Genomic DNA, 15,936 nt, shown 5'->3' on the forward strand with positions numbered 1-15,936 from the left:
TAGTGAAATCGAGGGAGAGCAGTAAGGTCAGCTCATTGTGGCCGGGATTTCATGGTTTCCACAACTGAGCCTTTTCATAATGACATTCATATATTTATTCAGAAAGCTACATCTCAGTAATGAGGGAGAATCCCAGGTAGGGGTTAGTCCACAAGATAAAAATACAGTTTGGCTTGAATTTTATACTAAAAACAATCAGGTAACACAGATTGCTGTGCAGCCAGTAGGCCAGCTGGTAAACCCGATTCTCCTGACGCTGCTGCGCCTTAAAGCTCTTTGCCCTTAAGATAAAGAGCTGAATTTCATACTCTTACTATTAACCAAACATCATTTTAGTTGCAATGACATTAGAGAAAAGTTTGCTCCCTCACAGAATGGCACATTTCAGGAACGGTTTCGCAACCTCACACCGTGTCCATCCAGTCACACGTCTCTCCGACGTGGGCCCTCTCCCCTTGGATGAGTAGTTCATTTCACAACAGAGGGTTTATGCATCATCCCATCACTCGGGGTCCCGTGCGCAAACACATTCTCCCTCCAAATGGGTTCACATGTTACAAAACGGGACTGATGCAGGGGAACCACCCAAAAGGCAACCATGCTGACTTCTTCGGTGCTGGGATGCACACAGTGGTACAAACGGCCCAGGCGGCGTGCTAGCGTGCGTGCCGTACAGCTGCTGAAGCATTAACGTGTCATTTCACGGTAGGGCAGAAGCTCACCTGGACGGACCGGTCAGGACTCCCCAAGATTGCTGCCGCCTCCATCCCCGCTGGGTCGGTGCTGAAGGCTGCTCTCCGTGTGCTTGCTCACCGGGCCGTGGCACCTGTGCTCCGTCTGTCCGGCACATCTGGTGCCACTCGCTCCTGCCAGTCCCCCGAGCCTAGGTGCGATGGTGATACAGAAGAGCTACGAAGGCCAGCCTGGGACACAGGAAGGAGCTGCTCGCTAGCAGGTGGGTGTCCGCGCTACCTGACGGGAACGGGCTGTTGGCTTCGGCTGAGTTTCATGTTCTCTTCATTGGTGCTAACGAAGTTGCAGTATGCAACCAGGCATAACTGCTCATTGTGCCCATGTTGGCTGCTAAGCCCAACTGCAATGTTCTTGTCTGCCCCTTCTCTCTCTCTGCTGGCCCAACCCACAGCCCAGCCTTCCTGACGATGCCTCAGGTCACTGTTAACGCCGGCCATGGGGACCCGTGCCCTTGTATTGCTGCGCCTCCCCCTGCTCTTTGCTCCCGTCTGTTCATAAAGGGCAGAGGCCCCCTGGGAAAGCGGCGGTTCACTTGCGTGCGGGCTGTGGGCAGAAAAGAGTCAAACCCCGCTTCGTCTGCCCGGATTTGGGACTGGCCTCCTACCCCGGCGGTGGTCCGAGGACAGGCCTCTCCGCTGCGTAGTCAAGAGCACCCTGGGCTGGGGAGGGGCCAACCCAGAGCTCAGCTCTGCGGGGCTGGGGCAAGGCACTCACCCGAGCTGTCAGCATCTGTCTCAAGCTCTGCTCCACGAGCATTTACTTACGTACAGGCGCGTTTCTTCCACAGGTACATTCGAACAGACTCCCTGGGCTTTGCATGCAGACACTGCACAACAGCAACCCGCAGAAGTCAAGCCTGATCTCTCTCCTGCCACGTACCTGCTCTCTCAGGTAGGCCACTGGCTACAACAGCAGCAATAGGAAAGCAGACACTGAAAGTTGTTAAACAATTAAAAGGAAACACAGTTAAACTGATTTGCTTTAAAAATATGAAACTTTTCCCATCTTCAAAGCAAAGCCTGAAGCAAAGTCCCCTTAACCCTAGAGCATGCAGGTGGCGACACCAGGCTTTATTCTGTGCTATTTAAGCAGGCACGTTGTTCCCACTATGGCAAAAACGCAGGCTGCGGCCGCTCACAGCATTGCAAGCTGCAGCCTCTGGCAGGGCTGAGCGCAGCTGGGTAGCGGGCACTGCTCACGGGCCAAGTCCCGCATGCGGCCGAGCGCGAGAGCAAGCACTCTGCTCCCCGCCAGCTCCCGCCGGGGCAGCTAGACATGCAGTCACCGTGGGTCAACCGGGAGAGAGGGAAACGCCAATGAGGGGGGAGGAAGAGGAATGGTGAGAACTTAACATTTAAGAGAGTGTGGAGAGCTTGTAGTTTTTTTCCAGCGCTGTTCACCCAGTTGATAGGATAGAAAAAGCCATGTCTGGCACGTTAGAGCTCATACTACGTTCTGTTTTTAATTAAAGGTGCTGTTTTCTTTCCCTCAAAGAACTTTGACTCAAGTTCCAGATGGCAAAGTCTCAGCAAGCTGAGTATGTACTGTTTTAGTGACACCATGTGGCTCACAAGGATACTGTTGTGTTGTGTAGGATAGCCACCCTCAGACCAAGTTCAGAGTTAGCTTTAGTGGAAAACTCACGAGAGAGTCTTCAGGGATGACAAACAAGACCTTCGGCCTCGTTCATGGCAGCTGTAATGACAAATGTCATTTCCAGACTGCGGTTTACCAGGGCCACAGGCCCCACACATCCTTTTCAATTGGGAAGTCTGATGGGAGCACAGGAGATCAAGAGCTCATTGCGTCCATGGCCCCAAACAGCTGGTGGCTTGTGCTGTTGCTAGGGCTAGCGATGAACATACTTGAACCTAACCTGGGGCTTTGTAAGTTAAGTATAACACAGAAGAAGTTCTACTTACATGAAAAAAACATACTTAAGCAATTCCTGCACTTATATAAGTGCAGCTGTCTTCCACGAGGCCACTGGGTGCTTTTCACCAAAGTCATTCACCCCCATCAGAAAAAGAAGGAAGTCTGCTCGGGATATGAGCCAGATCCCAGCCTGCAGCATTTTTCACTTCGGATTTTATGGGCTAAATACACACAGGCATTTCCACAAGCCCAAGGCATGAAATCAGTTGCTTAGGACAGGATCTGCCTACCACTGTGTACAGAAAGCACGCCAAAGTCAAGCAAGCTCCCGAGTAACAAGAAGAACACGCACGCCCCTGACACTAAACCCTACGGCGGCCCCCTCCTCTGCTACATAGCGACTCTGAGAGACCAAGCCAGCCACAGATAAATTAAAGCAGGAAGCAGAACATTATCTGGTAGTGCTTTGAGAGTCAAGAGCTGATTCGATCTTTAAAGAACAGTTTGCGTCTTCTTGTTGCAGTTTCCCTACTGGCATACCTACGCATGTGTATCTGCCCCTGAAGGAAAGGTATCTGGTTACTTCTCCAGAGTTGAGGAAAGGGATAAGGGGGAAAAAAAAAATACCCTATCTGTTTGTAAGTGTCCCACAGAAGTCATTAAATGTGGTTTGATTTTAAACAACAGATCTTTTAATAACGTTTTTCATGCATGGAGATTTCCACAACTTAAATCAGCTTCAAGAAATGACATCTGACAAAAAGTCAGTGGAAGACTTTATACCTGTCATACTGAGGAACCAAGCAGAGGTTCCATACGCAGAACGCTAGCGTGCACGGTTCTTGCCACATCGGACAACAAGCCGGTGGAAAACATCATCTTTGCCATTTTATGCTTAGAAACAAGTGTATTTGGTAGAAACAAGGGGAGGATTGAACAGCATCGGTGGTTTACTAACAAAGCCCAGAGTCAAATTTCATCCTTGCAGCCACCCCTCTGCGCTTTGTATATATGTACGTCCTTGCTGGGATCGTAGTGGACCTCGTGTACGGAGAAACGGCCTCTCAGCATCTTCAGGAAGTTAAGGTCCCGCTCATAGCGAATGCGACAGGAAAGCAGGATGACGGTGCGCTCTGCGCACAGGTGCTCCAACGTCTGAAGCAGATCCGCAAAAGTTTCTTCCAGATAGACGATGTCTGAGCCCAGGATGAAGTCAAACGCCCCCGGAGGGAAGTTACCTAGGTCTTTTCCCCAGGTCAGCTCCTTCACGGCAGCTCGCGGCTGCAGCTCGGGCGGTAAGTTCGCCCGGACGTTCGACTCCAGGAGCGCCAGCGCTGCCGCCCGGTCCGTGACGGTAACGCGAGCACCTGAGCGTTAAGAGGAGCGCGCGGCTCAGACGAATGACCGGCGTCCGTAAATACCGCGCGGCGAGTACCGCGCGCTGACTCCCGAGCTGTGAATCGCTCCGAACGAGCAAGCCAACGGCCCTTACCCAGCAAGGTGGCCACTATTCCCAGCAGCCCGGTCCCGGCTCCCAGCTCGATGACGGCCCGATCTCGCAAGTCAACGCTTCCCCTCTCCAGATAAGCGCACAGCACCACGGCCTGAAGGTTGAGAGAAAAGAGGGCCTATTTCGGTCATTTTGAGCCCCGGCCCCGCGGATTTAGGCGGAGGCGGTGGGAAGGGCCGAGCCCCCGGGGTCTCCAGCCAGGCTGGGGCGGGAAGGCGACCTACCGCGTCCCAGACGACGGCCGCGACGCCCAGCTGCGCCCAGCTCTGCTCGATGCGGACGGCGCGGCCGGCGAAGCGGTAGGTGGCGGCGGGGCTGTGCAAGCCGGGCAGCGTCCCGCCGCCGTAGGGCACCAGCGCCATGGCCGCCCCTTGGCCTCGCGTCGCCCTGCGGGGAGAAAGGGCCCGTGAGGGCCGAGGGAGGCGCGCGGCGGGGAGCGGCGAAAGCCCCAAACCGGGTCGCGCGCGTCCCTCGGGGGCGGGCAGCCGCCCCTACCCCGGAAATCCCTCCTGCTCTTGGCACCGGCCGCGGGGGGAAGGCTCTTACACCACATGGCCGGCCGCCACCGCCCCCGCCCGGGCTACCACGCCAGAGGCCAGCCCACGAAACGCTGGGTATTTACCCGTATTTTCCTTCCCTCCAACCCCCCCACCCCGGGCTCAGGTAGAGCGCCCAGAGGGAGAAGGTTGTTTTCTCCCACCTTCCCGATCAATGAAAAACGCAACCCAAACGCTTTCCCCCCCCCCTTCCACCCCAGCAGGGCGAGAGCGCGGCACAGCAGGAAGGCAGCCACGAGGCGGCGGGGTTCGGCTCTCCAGCCCCATGGAAACTTACCCTGCAGGCAGGCTGGAGGGAAACGGCTCCTCTCAGGGCCGGCAGGAGCGCGTTGCGGTAAGAAGAAACGCGCCTTTAGAGCCCTGCCTCAGAAACGGACCCGCCATCGCACCGCCACCACCCGTTGCCCAGGCAAAGGCAGGTATAAATAGAAACAATCGGGCCTTTTCCTGTTAAATCTGCGTCTAAAAGCCTGGGCTGCTGGTAACCCTCCCACAGCGATGCCCTACTCCCAGTGGCGTCGGCAGGCCAGCAGCGACGACTTGCGTAGAAACTTCTGGTCATACGTGCTTAATGCCATCCATCCTCTCTACCGAAATATCAGCTACTTCTGGTTGTTATCCCGCTGAAATACGAAGAGTCTCTGAAGTAAAGCTTTCACGAATAGCTATTTTGCTAAGAACGTTTGTCAAACAGCTAAACGCTAGCTAACGAAAAGCTTGGAGGAAAACCAGGCAAAGAAAGAGGTCTTTCCTCCCTAAGTTTCACCATAAATGGTCATTCAAATGACTAGCAGTGAAATGATGGACACTTTGTCGGTTTACCTCTCCACCAGTAGCTCCCAGACTCTCCACACCAGTGAGACTGGCGGGGCGGTGAATCCCTTTCTGTTGAATGCAAAGGGAATAAACCGAGAGCCGACTTTGGCTCCTTCCAGCTTGCAGTTGCAGAACCAAGGCAGCCTCAGTAACTGATCTGGCTCATCTTGGAAACCAGGGGGGTGAACTGAAAAGGAAAGCTTAAGTTTCTGTAGAAACAGATAGGGTTATCAGTGGACCTTGTATCTTGCCGGTGCAGGAAGATCCCTGCAAAAATGTTTACTATTGAGATAAATGTGTGGTCTGAGCTACCATGTCATTTCCTTTACGCACAGAAGTTACATTAAACAGTGCACGTAATGAGAAAAAAAATATAAAGGTGCACAATTTCTGAAGAGAGAGCCGTGCACAAAGTGAAACTCAATATTCATTTCCGACGCCTCTGAAGAAGGAATAGTTCCCCTCAGTAACATTATGTTCATGCCTTAAACCTCACGCCTTGATAAACTGTCATACCTAATCACCACCTTTATTAACATGTCTTGTTACAGAAAGAGCACTTAGCTTTTAGTGGAATTATGTGACTGATCCCTCAAAGGCCTTGCAGTTCAAAAAGCTGACATTATGCTGAAGTTTCACTTAAGCAACAAAAAGCAAAATGAGCAGGCTCTTCCTATTTGTAAGCAAGAACTGCAGTTCCAGCTGCATTTCATTTACTGGAAACCTCCTGCATTTATCAGCATGCTTTCAAACATCCACAAATCTACAGGCTTATGCAGGTCTCCATTCTTCAGACTTCCAGACCGCGAGATGCCATGTGTCCGGTCCTGTGACAGGAGCGCGCCTGACACGCCACGGCACGTGAGTGACACGTGAGAGTGCATCAGTTCACATCTGGGGTGCTGGGCCCTCCGATGGGGAAGGGCTGCCCTGTCGTGCTCCGCTCCTCCGAGTGCTGGGCTGGGGTAGGTAAGTCGCAGTGCAGCGCTCTGATTTCCCTACCGGTTGTGGCCGGCTGGTGGTCTAGATCAGACTAAGACGTGCGTCTGGCATGTGGGATGCTGGGGCGGGGAAAAAAAGCTGTGAAATTCTGTGTTTGAAATGCCAATGCTGCTGCAGGGAAGCGAGAATCTTGCACCAAAAAATGCCTCAGTTTTCACAAATTTGCTCTGAGGCTCCTAAAGTTTGAGCTGATGTTGCAGCACACCGAGCATTAACCCCTTCCGTTTCTTTTTAGTGAAACCTGCAAGGGTCCCACGCTCCTAAAAGCCATGTCACCAATTGTTTTCCTTCTATGCAGCCTAAATATGGATCTAGAATCTTAATGTTAGGTGCCCAGCTTTCTGATTTTATTTATAGGTGCAGCATTATATAATCAGAGGGGAAATTATAGCACAAGCAAGCAGTTTTCTTTAAAACCAGTTATACAGATAGGCAGACAACAGTTAGAGCATCCTTCAGATAATGGAGACGAACCGGCAGTCAAGTCTAAGCAGTTTCAGGTACCTGAAACTTAATGGGAAAAGCTCTTCAGAGCCACTCTCCAATATTTAGGGACGGAATTAAACCTTTAGAAGTTACCCTAAACAAACTTACGACAGGAGTCAGGTGTGCAATTTTACTCTTTTGAACGAAGTCACGCATCCATGAAAGTGTCTGTGCTAAGACACTGGAGAGCATTTACCTTTTTTTCTCCATGGGAGAGGAAATTTGTATACCTGACCTGCAGTAACAGCTATTTCTAAGGCGTGGTATGTCAGCACGGTGGTTCTGGCAGCTCACTGCCCACAGCACATGAAGTACAGCTTTGCAGGCTTTGTTCTTTTTTGCCTTTAACACGTCTCAAATTCTCTTCTCAGCTCCTCTATGAACTCTGGCAGCTGCAGTTAGGTTTCCTTAGCCTTTGATAACTGCTAAGTTTTATGTTTATTAAATCAAAAGGAAGGTAGGATCAGAAAAGAGAAGCTAAGTTAAAAAAATGTTAACTCCCATATGTTTGCATTTCTGGTGTGCTGCTGGTATCACTGCAGCGATCCAGATGTTCACCTGCTGGCAAAGAATCCTCTGCGTTGCCTGTACCGATATCTTAGATTGCTGCAGAGACAAAAGTGCCGATTTAATCTGTGGCATGAGTACTGCAGTCTGCCTTTATGCTGTGAAGCGCAGAATCCTGGCTAGCCAAGAGCAGTACAGAAGATGATAAAAAAAGCGTGAAAACTTACGGCTACTAAAAATCCATACTGTATGCTCTGAACAACCTCACTGGTTACTTTTTTCCCTAGTCCGAATGAAAATGCTGGAAATTCCTATTTCCCTAGCTACTGTTTTGCTTCAGGCTTTTTCCCTTAAATGGCCATAGTCTTCTGTTACTTGTCAGCTTCAGAAGACAATCATTCTTGCAATATTTTTGTCCTGTCAGCTGGCAGCAGATTTCAAAACAGGATGCCTATTTTTCCCCCTATTATTTGCAGCAGTGAGACACACAACTCTGAGCTTTTGTTTTCAGTTGGTTATACAGGTTCAACCTAGTGATTCATTTTTCCTGCAGCTACGTTTCCAGGAAAAGACAATGCCTTGGCTCTTCTCCAAGTTATCCATAGACTGCCTTGAGAGTAAGATCAGAAAGCAGTATTTCCACCACAGCTGAGATACTTTCTAAGAAGGAGGAAGATGAACAAAACACATCCCAAAGCTGGTGTTATCTTCCTACAGACAAGCAAGGAAGCACACAGCCTTGGAAAAGCATATTCAGTACTAAACCAAGGTGAAGATAAGGTAGAATTTGCAAGTTTTTAAATTCTTGGCCCTGTGAAACACAACCAAACATTTGCTAAGAGCCGTTTTCCATGTTGGGGGCTGCTGGTGGCTGTGAAACTGGCTGGCTTTAGGAATATCCTACACTTTTATTTCCAATGTTCTAGCAGACTCTCCGCTTCTTGTTGCAATTAGCGTGGGAAAGACCATACCCACGAACTTTGGAATTTTTCAAGAGTTGTTACTCAGATAGGAGCTCGTAACTATGGTTTCTGATGTCTTCTCTCAGGGATAGAGCTTCTCACAGATCATGGGAAGTGTGGTTTTGCATCGCGAAGCAAGGGGCTAAAGAGCTGTGGTTGCAAACACAAGCCCTAAGCTTTCAGACAGGGAACTAAAAACATGCAAGAATCTACCTACAAATAATCATGGTAGGGAAGTGTAAAGACTTGTCTGAGAAACAGGATCCCTTTGAACCCAAGCAGACAGCGCGCTCACATGTGTGGAGCCAATTGACCAAGCAAAGAGACACAATTACATTTTCTGGCGAGCCCACAAGCCAAAACACAGCTGGTCGCACTAATATTAGTCCTGTCAAGCCTGGTAGTCTTCATTTATTATGCAGCTTGCAAATAATTATACACGTAGCTAAGCTTACAGCTCAAAAGCTGCATGCAGTACTTGGCAGGCTAAATTCCTTGCTGGTGTAGAGCCTTTGACCTCATTAGGCGTTCAGCAGGAACGAATCTGTTCCTTTGTATTTTCAGAATAAATCACGGGCCTTTTTCATCTCAACATCTCCAGAATATAGGTTGCTCCTCCTCCTACTGTCATTATAATCTGACTTATGTTTCATTTCAGAATCCCGCCCGGCCTTAAAAGCTGTGTGAAGTTTTCCTGGTGGTTACAGCAACTTCCTCAAAGGGCTTAAATTAAGATTCATTTGCCAAATTTTGGAAAGCTGCTTTCCCTTTTGGGAAAATTAAAACAAGCATACTCTCGCTCTACCACTTATTATTAAAATAAGTTTAGCATGAGATATCACTGAGGGCAGAAATGAAGACCTGTATAACAAACTTTCTCTCTTTAGGGAATAGTGACATTAAGTGTCAAATTTGTAAACTCCCATCAGCACTGGCATTAACACCAGCTGAAATGCATTTGGCAGTCTGTACCCCTGAGCTACTACTTTGTAGGTTACATTTAGGTCACGTTTTCTTTGTGAACGCCAAAGCAAGAGAATTACTTTTCATCTTTCTGAAAGCAAGATTCAAGCTTAAAATATTTTACGTGCTGGTAGCGCTGCCTAGGCCTGGTTTGCTGGCAGGGCCAAGGACTAAGGGAGCGTAAGTGAAATGGGAAAAGCGTATGGGGGAAACCAGTACACCTTCATTTAAGGTTTGCCTCTGTCTGAAATGTAGGATTTTGGTTTGTGCCACTTCTTGCCTGAGTTATCCTAGTCTGCTGCAGCACTGAGGCAGTGTTCAAACGAAACTACGTAATCCCTAAGAGGTTAATTGAGCATGAACGCTCGGCGCTAATCCAAACTACAAATACTGCAGGTATTTAAAGCTGAGTGATAAACTGTTTTCTCATCCCATTAAAGAAAAAGCTTTCACAATTTTGAGAAGTGTTCGCCCAGTACGGACCAGGACACAAGACCTCTCCAGTTTGTTTGAATTTTGTCTGCAAACGTGCCGTTTCAAGCCCCGCTCAGAATAGGCCATAGGGTAGCGATTAGGCGTCTTCCCAAGAGCTACGTGCCTACGTCTGGCTTGAAGCAAGCCAACAAATATACTGGTGAATCCTATTTCCCTCAGCTTGCAAACTCCACCAGTGCGTCTCTTTGAAATTTTCACCAAGTACCCCTCCAACCTGGAGCGTCCTTCCCAAACAAGGTGTAGAAATGGTGCGCTACCACTGGTGAGACGGGCGCTTTCCAGTGGCAACGCGATGGCTGATCCTCACGCTCTTCCCCAGCAGAGAGGTAACGCCCTACCTGGCAGTAACTCTCCCACAATGGCTAGGACGTTGTTATTGCGGCTCTGCAATACAACTTACTAATCTTTATGGTCCTGTAATCGCCATAGTTCAATAAAACCGGCCCGGCCTTCTTCCACTGTCATCTAAAATTAGGATTGCCCTATCCCCTCTGCAACCACGGTAAAACAAGATAGCACTAGAACGAGGTGGGGTGGGGAGAATCTTGTAACGAATGGGAAACGCTTCAAGCAGACATGACAAACCATTCAGTCCACTGGATTATGGAAAAGTATGGCATTTGCTGTTTGCGAGTTGCTGATCATTGACTTTATTATTCTAGAGAGAAATGGGGGTAACCAAGGACCACGTGGCAGAGACCTCCGGCTCCCTTCTTGCAGCTGGAGAACACGAGGCTGAATCTCAAAGGTACGCAGTAAACTAATTTCAGCTTATGCATTCATTATTGCCAAGATCCACCATCCAAAATGCCTACTTATCATGCAAAATGTGGAACTAGGTATACGCTGCCCATTGTACATCAAAATAATTGATTTTTTTATAATGGGAACTGTCTGATGATTCACTGGGGTAAATCAAGCAAAACAGAGCCGAAAGATGAGACAGAAAATAGGAAGAGAACCAGGACTGGTAATAAATCATGATAGCTGGTATTCAGCATACTGCTATAGCAGTAAATCAATAGAGTGCTAAGCTGCATAAATAAAAGATAATGTGTTTCCTCTCTGCAGGGTGTTGCTCAGGCTATACCTATTAAACGGATTGCCTGGTTCTGCAGAAAATACACAAAGCAACAGGTTTTGGCATATTTTTTCTGAGAAATCAGATCTGCATTAAGATTCATAAAAGCTATTTTGATAAAATTGAGGGGAAATTTAAGCAGAAGCAGACTTTTGCTCAGCTCTCCAGTCCCTAGTTAGCCGCTCACTTCCTCACTGCTTGTTTGCCCTTGAACACGGATTTTGTGCTGCCCAAAACCACAGCTTTGGCAAAGGGCTCCCCAAGGCTGTGCTGAAGCATAGATTTAGCACTGACTCAAGCCTTTCCGACACGGGAAAATCGTGCAGATGTGTTTTAGAGCGCTCCAGTTACACCTCTGCTGGACCCACGCTGTCCCATTGCACACGTTGACGTGGCTGCAAGGAGCAGGACTAAAACCATTTGAGAAATGGGAGCCCTCCCAGCTAGAAGTTACTGCTGTCTTTAATATTAAAATATGCCATTTTTAATATTGAACAAGCCAGCTCTTGTTCTCGCTTTGGAATTAATTATTTCACTAAACCAAATGAGCCCTTTAGCTTCCCTCTCTTCCCCCGCCATCATCACTCCAAATTCCCAGCACCGACTTTCTGTCCCAATGCCACGAGCTGTCTGAAACCTGCTCTCTGGCACGGCTGTAAGCACTTTTCAAAGCAGGCTGTAGAGGCCCTGAAGTGGTTCGTAAAGCACAGAAAGCAAATCTGCTCTGAACCTCGCTTGTAATCCGTAGGAAGGTCAGATTTCTCTGGAGTAACACAGCTTTAAAACCGGTTAGTAGCATGTCAGAGAGGCTTAGCTGGCAAAGCTTACAGAACTTGCAGGCAAGCGAGTAAGTGTACGTATCAGTAGGAGGGAGTGAGTGATCCTCATACGAGACTATAAATCACTTATTTCCTCCCCTTATTGTACCTGAGATCGTCATATAGATTCTAGAAATATGGCATTTATGACTTCTTCTCTTCAGAGAAACCAGGTATGTTTTATTTTTCTGAAAAGTGCGTGTCCATTGTCACACAGATGTGCCAATGTTAGGGTTTTGCTACAAAATGGAGATAAACGCCGAGCTTGTCTACCTTTAACTGCCTGCACAATAGCATTATTTTGTAATACTCCTGCAAATTACTTGTTTTCCTAAGTCTTCTGCAGTGCTGTTGTTATCAGTGGCCGGCGTTAAATTTTTGTAGTGATAGCAGGGTGATGCACTGCAGAGCCACGTACGCCGAGGTTTATCAGGGCCTCCGACCGCCGCGGGTATCTTGGCCTCTAGCCCATCTTCCCAGAGCAGGTTTGAGCAACCCAGCCCTCTGAGAAGCACAACTGCAGGTGGGTAAGGCTATATATATATATGTATGTTTGTGTGTGTGTGTGTATGTATACACATCTATATAAAATACAACAAAAGCCCCAGTTGCCAACCCCCCGGCGCAGCGCATCCTCCCCACGCTGCATGTGGTTGGAGTGCACAGCAGCAAACAGCAGGTCCTAAGCAGGCAGTAGGGTATAAGACACCCCATATATGCGGTCTATATATCTATAAAGGGTGTATTCATACTCCGCACATGAGGGACCCCGCTGTGCTGACCTAGACCCTCCCCCCAACGCCTCTGCACCCAGAGCTGGCTTAGCACGCACGCGAGAACGGTGTGCAAAAAGAGAAAAAAAAAAAAAACCAAGCCACCACCAGAAGCCCTCAAAACCATTTAAGAGGGGGGGAAAAAAAAAAAAGAAAAGGAAGCCCAAAACAGACTTGTGACAAGCTCCGGAGCGACCTCTGAAAACCACCCAGCGGCGCCCGGGCAGCCTGGAGCCCTCCCTGAGCTGCTGCATAAAACCACCGCAGCGGCAGCAGCACGTACGCGTCGGTGCTATGTTTTGCTTTTAGTAGTATCAGTATTGTCGCTGCTGCTGCTGCTGCTGCTGCTGCCGCTGCCGCTGCCGCTGCTGCCGCACGTGGACCCCGCAGGCAGCCCGAGCCCGGAACCCCCTGGGGGCGGGGCTAGAGCCGAGGGGGCGGGGCAAGGGGCGGGGCAGGGACGCCGCCGATTGGCCGCGCCGGCGCTGGGTGCGCGGCTGCGTCGTCTGCGTGTGCGCCGGCGGCCGCGTGACGAACCCCGCGCCCATTGGCGGCGCGGCGTCACGCGGCCGCCGCGGCGGGAGGCCATTGGGCAGAGGCGGGGCGCCCCCCCCCGCCCTCCCCCTCCCTCCCCCCGCCTGGGGGAAGGCGGCCGCTCGCGCGAGGCCCGTTGCTGTCGGCGCGCAGGCGGCGGCGGCGCGGGGAAAGGGGGGGGGGGGATCGCGCGCCGCGGCGCTCGGTCGCGCGCACGCGCGGGCGGCCGTTGGGGCAGGCCGCGGCCGTTGGGGCGCGCGTGGCGGCGGGGCGGGGCGGCGGCGGCGATGCGGCGCTGACGCCCGCCCCCCTCCCTCCCTCCCTCCCTGAGGCCGGCGGCTCGGCTCCCCCCGCCCCAGCCCGGGAGCCGCCGCGCAGCCGGGGCCCGGCGGGGGAGCTCCGAGCTCCATGGGCAACACCGTCACCTGCTGCGTATCCCCGGACGCCAGCCCCAAGCTCGGCCGGGCCCGCGGCGGCGGCGGGGCAGCGCCGGGGCCCGACCGCTGGGCGGACGCGTACCAGGCGGCGGCGGCGGCGGGCGGCGGCGTCGGCAGCGGCTCGGGATCGGCGGAGGCCGAGTCGGGAGACTCGGATGCCGGCGGCGGCCCCCACCTGCAGCACATCAGCGACCGGGAGTTCCCGGATGGTGAGCGGCGGCGGCGGCGGCGGGGCGAACCGCGGGGGCGGCGGCAGCGCCGGGCACCGCGTCCCCGCCCTGCTCGGGGCTGTCCTCGCCCTGCCCCCGCCCCCGACGGGGGTCGGCGCCCCGTCCCCGGGGGCGAGCGGGCCGGGGCGGGGGGGCGCGGCCCGGTGGCCCCTCCGCGGCAGGGCCCGGCCCGCCGCCCGCGGAGGAGCTCTCCCCCCCCCCACCCCGCCCGGGGCTTTGCTCCTTCGGCGCCGCGGGGGCGGTGGGAGCAGCCGGGGAAAGGGCTGGGAAGCGGCAGGGCAGCGGCGGGGTCGCTCCGCCAGCAGCCCGGCGGAGGTGGGGGGGTCGGGTGCCCTGCCGGCCCCGTCCTCTCCCCCTCGGGCAACCTGAGCTGACAGCCGGGCGGCCTCGGGCGGTGGCGAGATATGCCCCCGCAGTCAGGTGGTGCAGCCCGTAGGTACTCCAGTTTCAGGTGCAAGTCTGGTTTTTAATTTCTCCTCGGCTGTGGCGTCGTGACTCAGTTATAACGCTCAGCTCAGGCAATTAGCAGAAGCTCCTGCGTTTCCAATCCCTGTTGAACAGGAGGAAGGAAGAGGGTGTGTGGGGAATAAGGGAGTTAAGAATTGCAAAGATCGTGTGCAACATATGACATCATTGTGGCTGGACACGGGTAATTTGTAATCTAGCTGTGCAGGATGCTCAGTTACAGCTGGGGAGTCGTTGCACTGAGGTTCCTTTCCACGTAGCTCTTAGCGCTCTCAGTTTGGCGTCCTTGAGCTAGCAGGAAGGTACATGCTTGCTCTTCGGGTTCCTTCCAACTCTACCTGAAGTGCTGGTGTCGCAAAGACTTATCCTGTGAGGTTATATCCTTTCTCCAGTCATGCCTAGGAAGAGCTTGCAAATTTGTGCTGTGGTGGGAATTACTGAGGCAGCATGTAACAGGCTGAGGTGTTCCTGTGTGTTTATCAAATCTCCTGAAGCTGTAAGCATACAGCATAGCGTAATAGCTTGTGATATTCAGACAGTTTAATTAACAAGCATTTTGCTGTTCCTTTTCATAATTAACTGGATGTATTTTATATAGGTATGGTTATTAAAAAACAAAAAACAAAAACCTGTCTGACATCTGTTACGTAGGATGCATGCAGTAACAATTAACACTGGCCTTCCATGCTTGTTCTTGAACTTAAGAACAAATTTTTGACAGTTAGAGAGAAACCGGCCGCAGAAGAGTGCGAGGAGAGCTTCAGAAAATGAGTTATTAAACTTACATGGTTCTGTGCAGTGCCATATGGTGCAGCTGTTTTAGAAATGAGATGGAGCAGTCAGCTTCTTGGATCTCCTTTAAGACAGCTGTGCAATACAGCAGTAGTAGGAGAAGTTATATTTGCGATTTAGGAGAAATAAAACTTTGTCCTTGCAAGAAGATATTACAGAAATCTCTTAACTCTCTCATACTTGTTAATGGAGAGATTTAAAGTCTCTAAAAATTCTAATAAGCCAAGCAAAAATGCTTAAGCTAAATAAATCTGCTCAGAAATAAGGGTTGCGTTTGTTTGAATCGTTAATATGTAATCATGTCAGCAGTGCTCCAGTGCTAAATAACTAGGTTTAATTGCGGGTTCATCCAGATGTCAGGATCGGCCTTGAAGTATAGGGAAGTATTTAATTTTCTGAGTGCAGACATGAATAAAACTGTATAGTCCAAGGATTTCTTTATCACAGATTTTATTTTTGTAGCTATGGAAACTTTGGTCTTGAAGCTTAAGGTAATCCTGAAATTAGAGCTGTGTGAATCGTATATGTTTTAGATGATTATAAAGATCACTTATACAGTGATGTGTGGTTCACTGTTACATGGCCTGAGAAGTAGACCTTGCTGTAAGGGATTGATACTAGTGTGCTGTTTTCTGAGTATATTTTTGATATAGCTGTTTAGGGCTGCAAAAAGTGTCAAAGTTTGTATCTTTATGCAAATACAGTAGTGCAAGACCAATATTAGGGGTAAAACTTCTCGTGTTTAATTTTTGAGCTTTATAGAGTGCTAACTGAATAGGATTGAAGTAGTTAACTTCATAATACAAAGCAGTGTTTGCCAAGAGTCTGAAATCAAGTGTTATGAAACAGACATTATCATGAAGTTTTACATGCTACTGCT

At 50.7% G+C, this 15,936-nt stretch overlaps 2 protein-coding genes across 6 annotated transcripts in view; one reads left to right on the forward strand and one right to left on the reverse strand.

Annotated features, from left to right (window-relative positions):
* Positions 1-3,297: 3,297 nt before the first annotated feature.
* Positions 3,298-13,775, reverse strand: METTL21A (methyltransferase 21A, HSPA lysine). 5 transcript variants are annotated; one of them, XM_068948112.1, is made up of 4 exons: positions 13,652-13,775; positions 4,363-6,572; positions 4,121-4,232; positions 3,298-3,995 (listed from the first exon to the last, which is right to left on the reverse strand). In XM_068948112.1, exons 2-4 carry the CDS (start codon positions 4,498-4,500, stop codon positions 3,598-3,600), a joined length of 648 nt encoding a protein of 215 aa, XP_068804213.1. In that variant the 5' UTR covers positions 4,501-6,572; positions 13,652-13,775; the 3' UTR covers positions 3,298-3,597. The 5 variants fall into 5 exon arrangements, with proteins under 5 accessions (XP_068804213.1, XP_068804215.1, XP_068804214.1 ...); XM_068948114.1 differs by lacking the exon at positions 13,652-13,775 and adding an exon at positions 13,558-13,642 and having other exon boundaries at positions 4,363-4,525; XM_068948113.1 differs by lacking the exon at positions 13,652-13,775 and having other exon boundaries at positions 4,363-4,525; positions 5,518-10,672.
* Positions 13,479-15,936, forward strand: part of CCNYL1 (cyclin Y like 1) — a 36,815-nt gene continuing 34,357 nt past the window's right edge. Inside the window, exon 1 of the mRNA XM_068948105.1 lies at positions 13,479-13,778. Coding sequence (XP_068804206.1) covers positions 13,541-13,778 — 238 coding nt within the window. The 5' untranslated portion in view covers positions 13,479-13,540. The remainder of the gene's footprint in view (positions 13,779-15,936) is intronic.

The sequence above is a fragment of the Struthio camelus genome, chromosome 6 (genome assembly GCF_040807025.1).
Source record: "Struthio camelus isolate bStrCam1 chromosome 6, bStrCam1.hap1, whole genome shotgun sequence".
Classification (NCBI taxonomy): domain Eukaryota; kingdom Metazoa; phylum Chordata; class Aves; order Struthioniformes; family Struthionidae; genus Struthio; species Struthio camelus.

Coding starts and splice junctions, on each gene's coding strand:
- METTL21A (XM_068948112.1), bottom strand. CDS start 4,500: ATGGCGCTGGTGCCCTACGGCGGCGGGACGCTGCCCGGCTTGCACAGC. Junction 4,233..4,362: donor CGGCCGTCGTCTGGGACGCG/GTAGGTCGCCTT, acceptor CTCAACCTTCAG/GCCGTGGTGCTGTGCGCTTA. Junction 3,996..4,120: donor AATAGTGGCCACCTTGCTGG/GTAAGGGCCGTT, acceptor CTTAACGCTCAG/GTGCTCGCGTTACCGTCACG.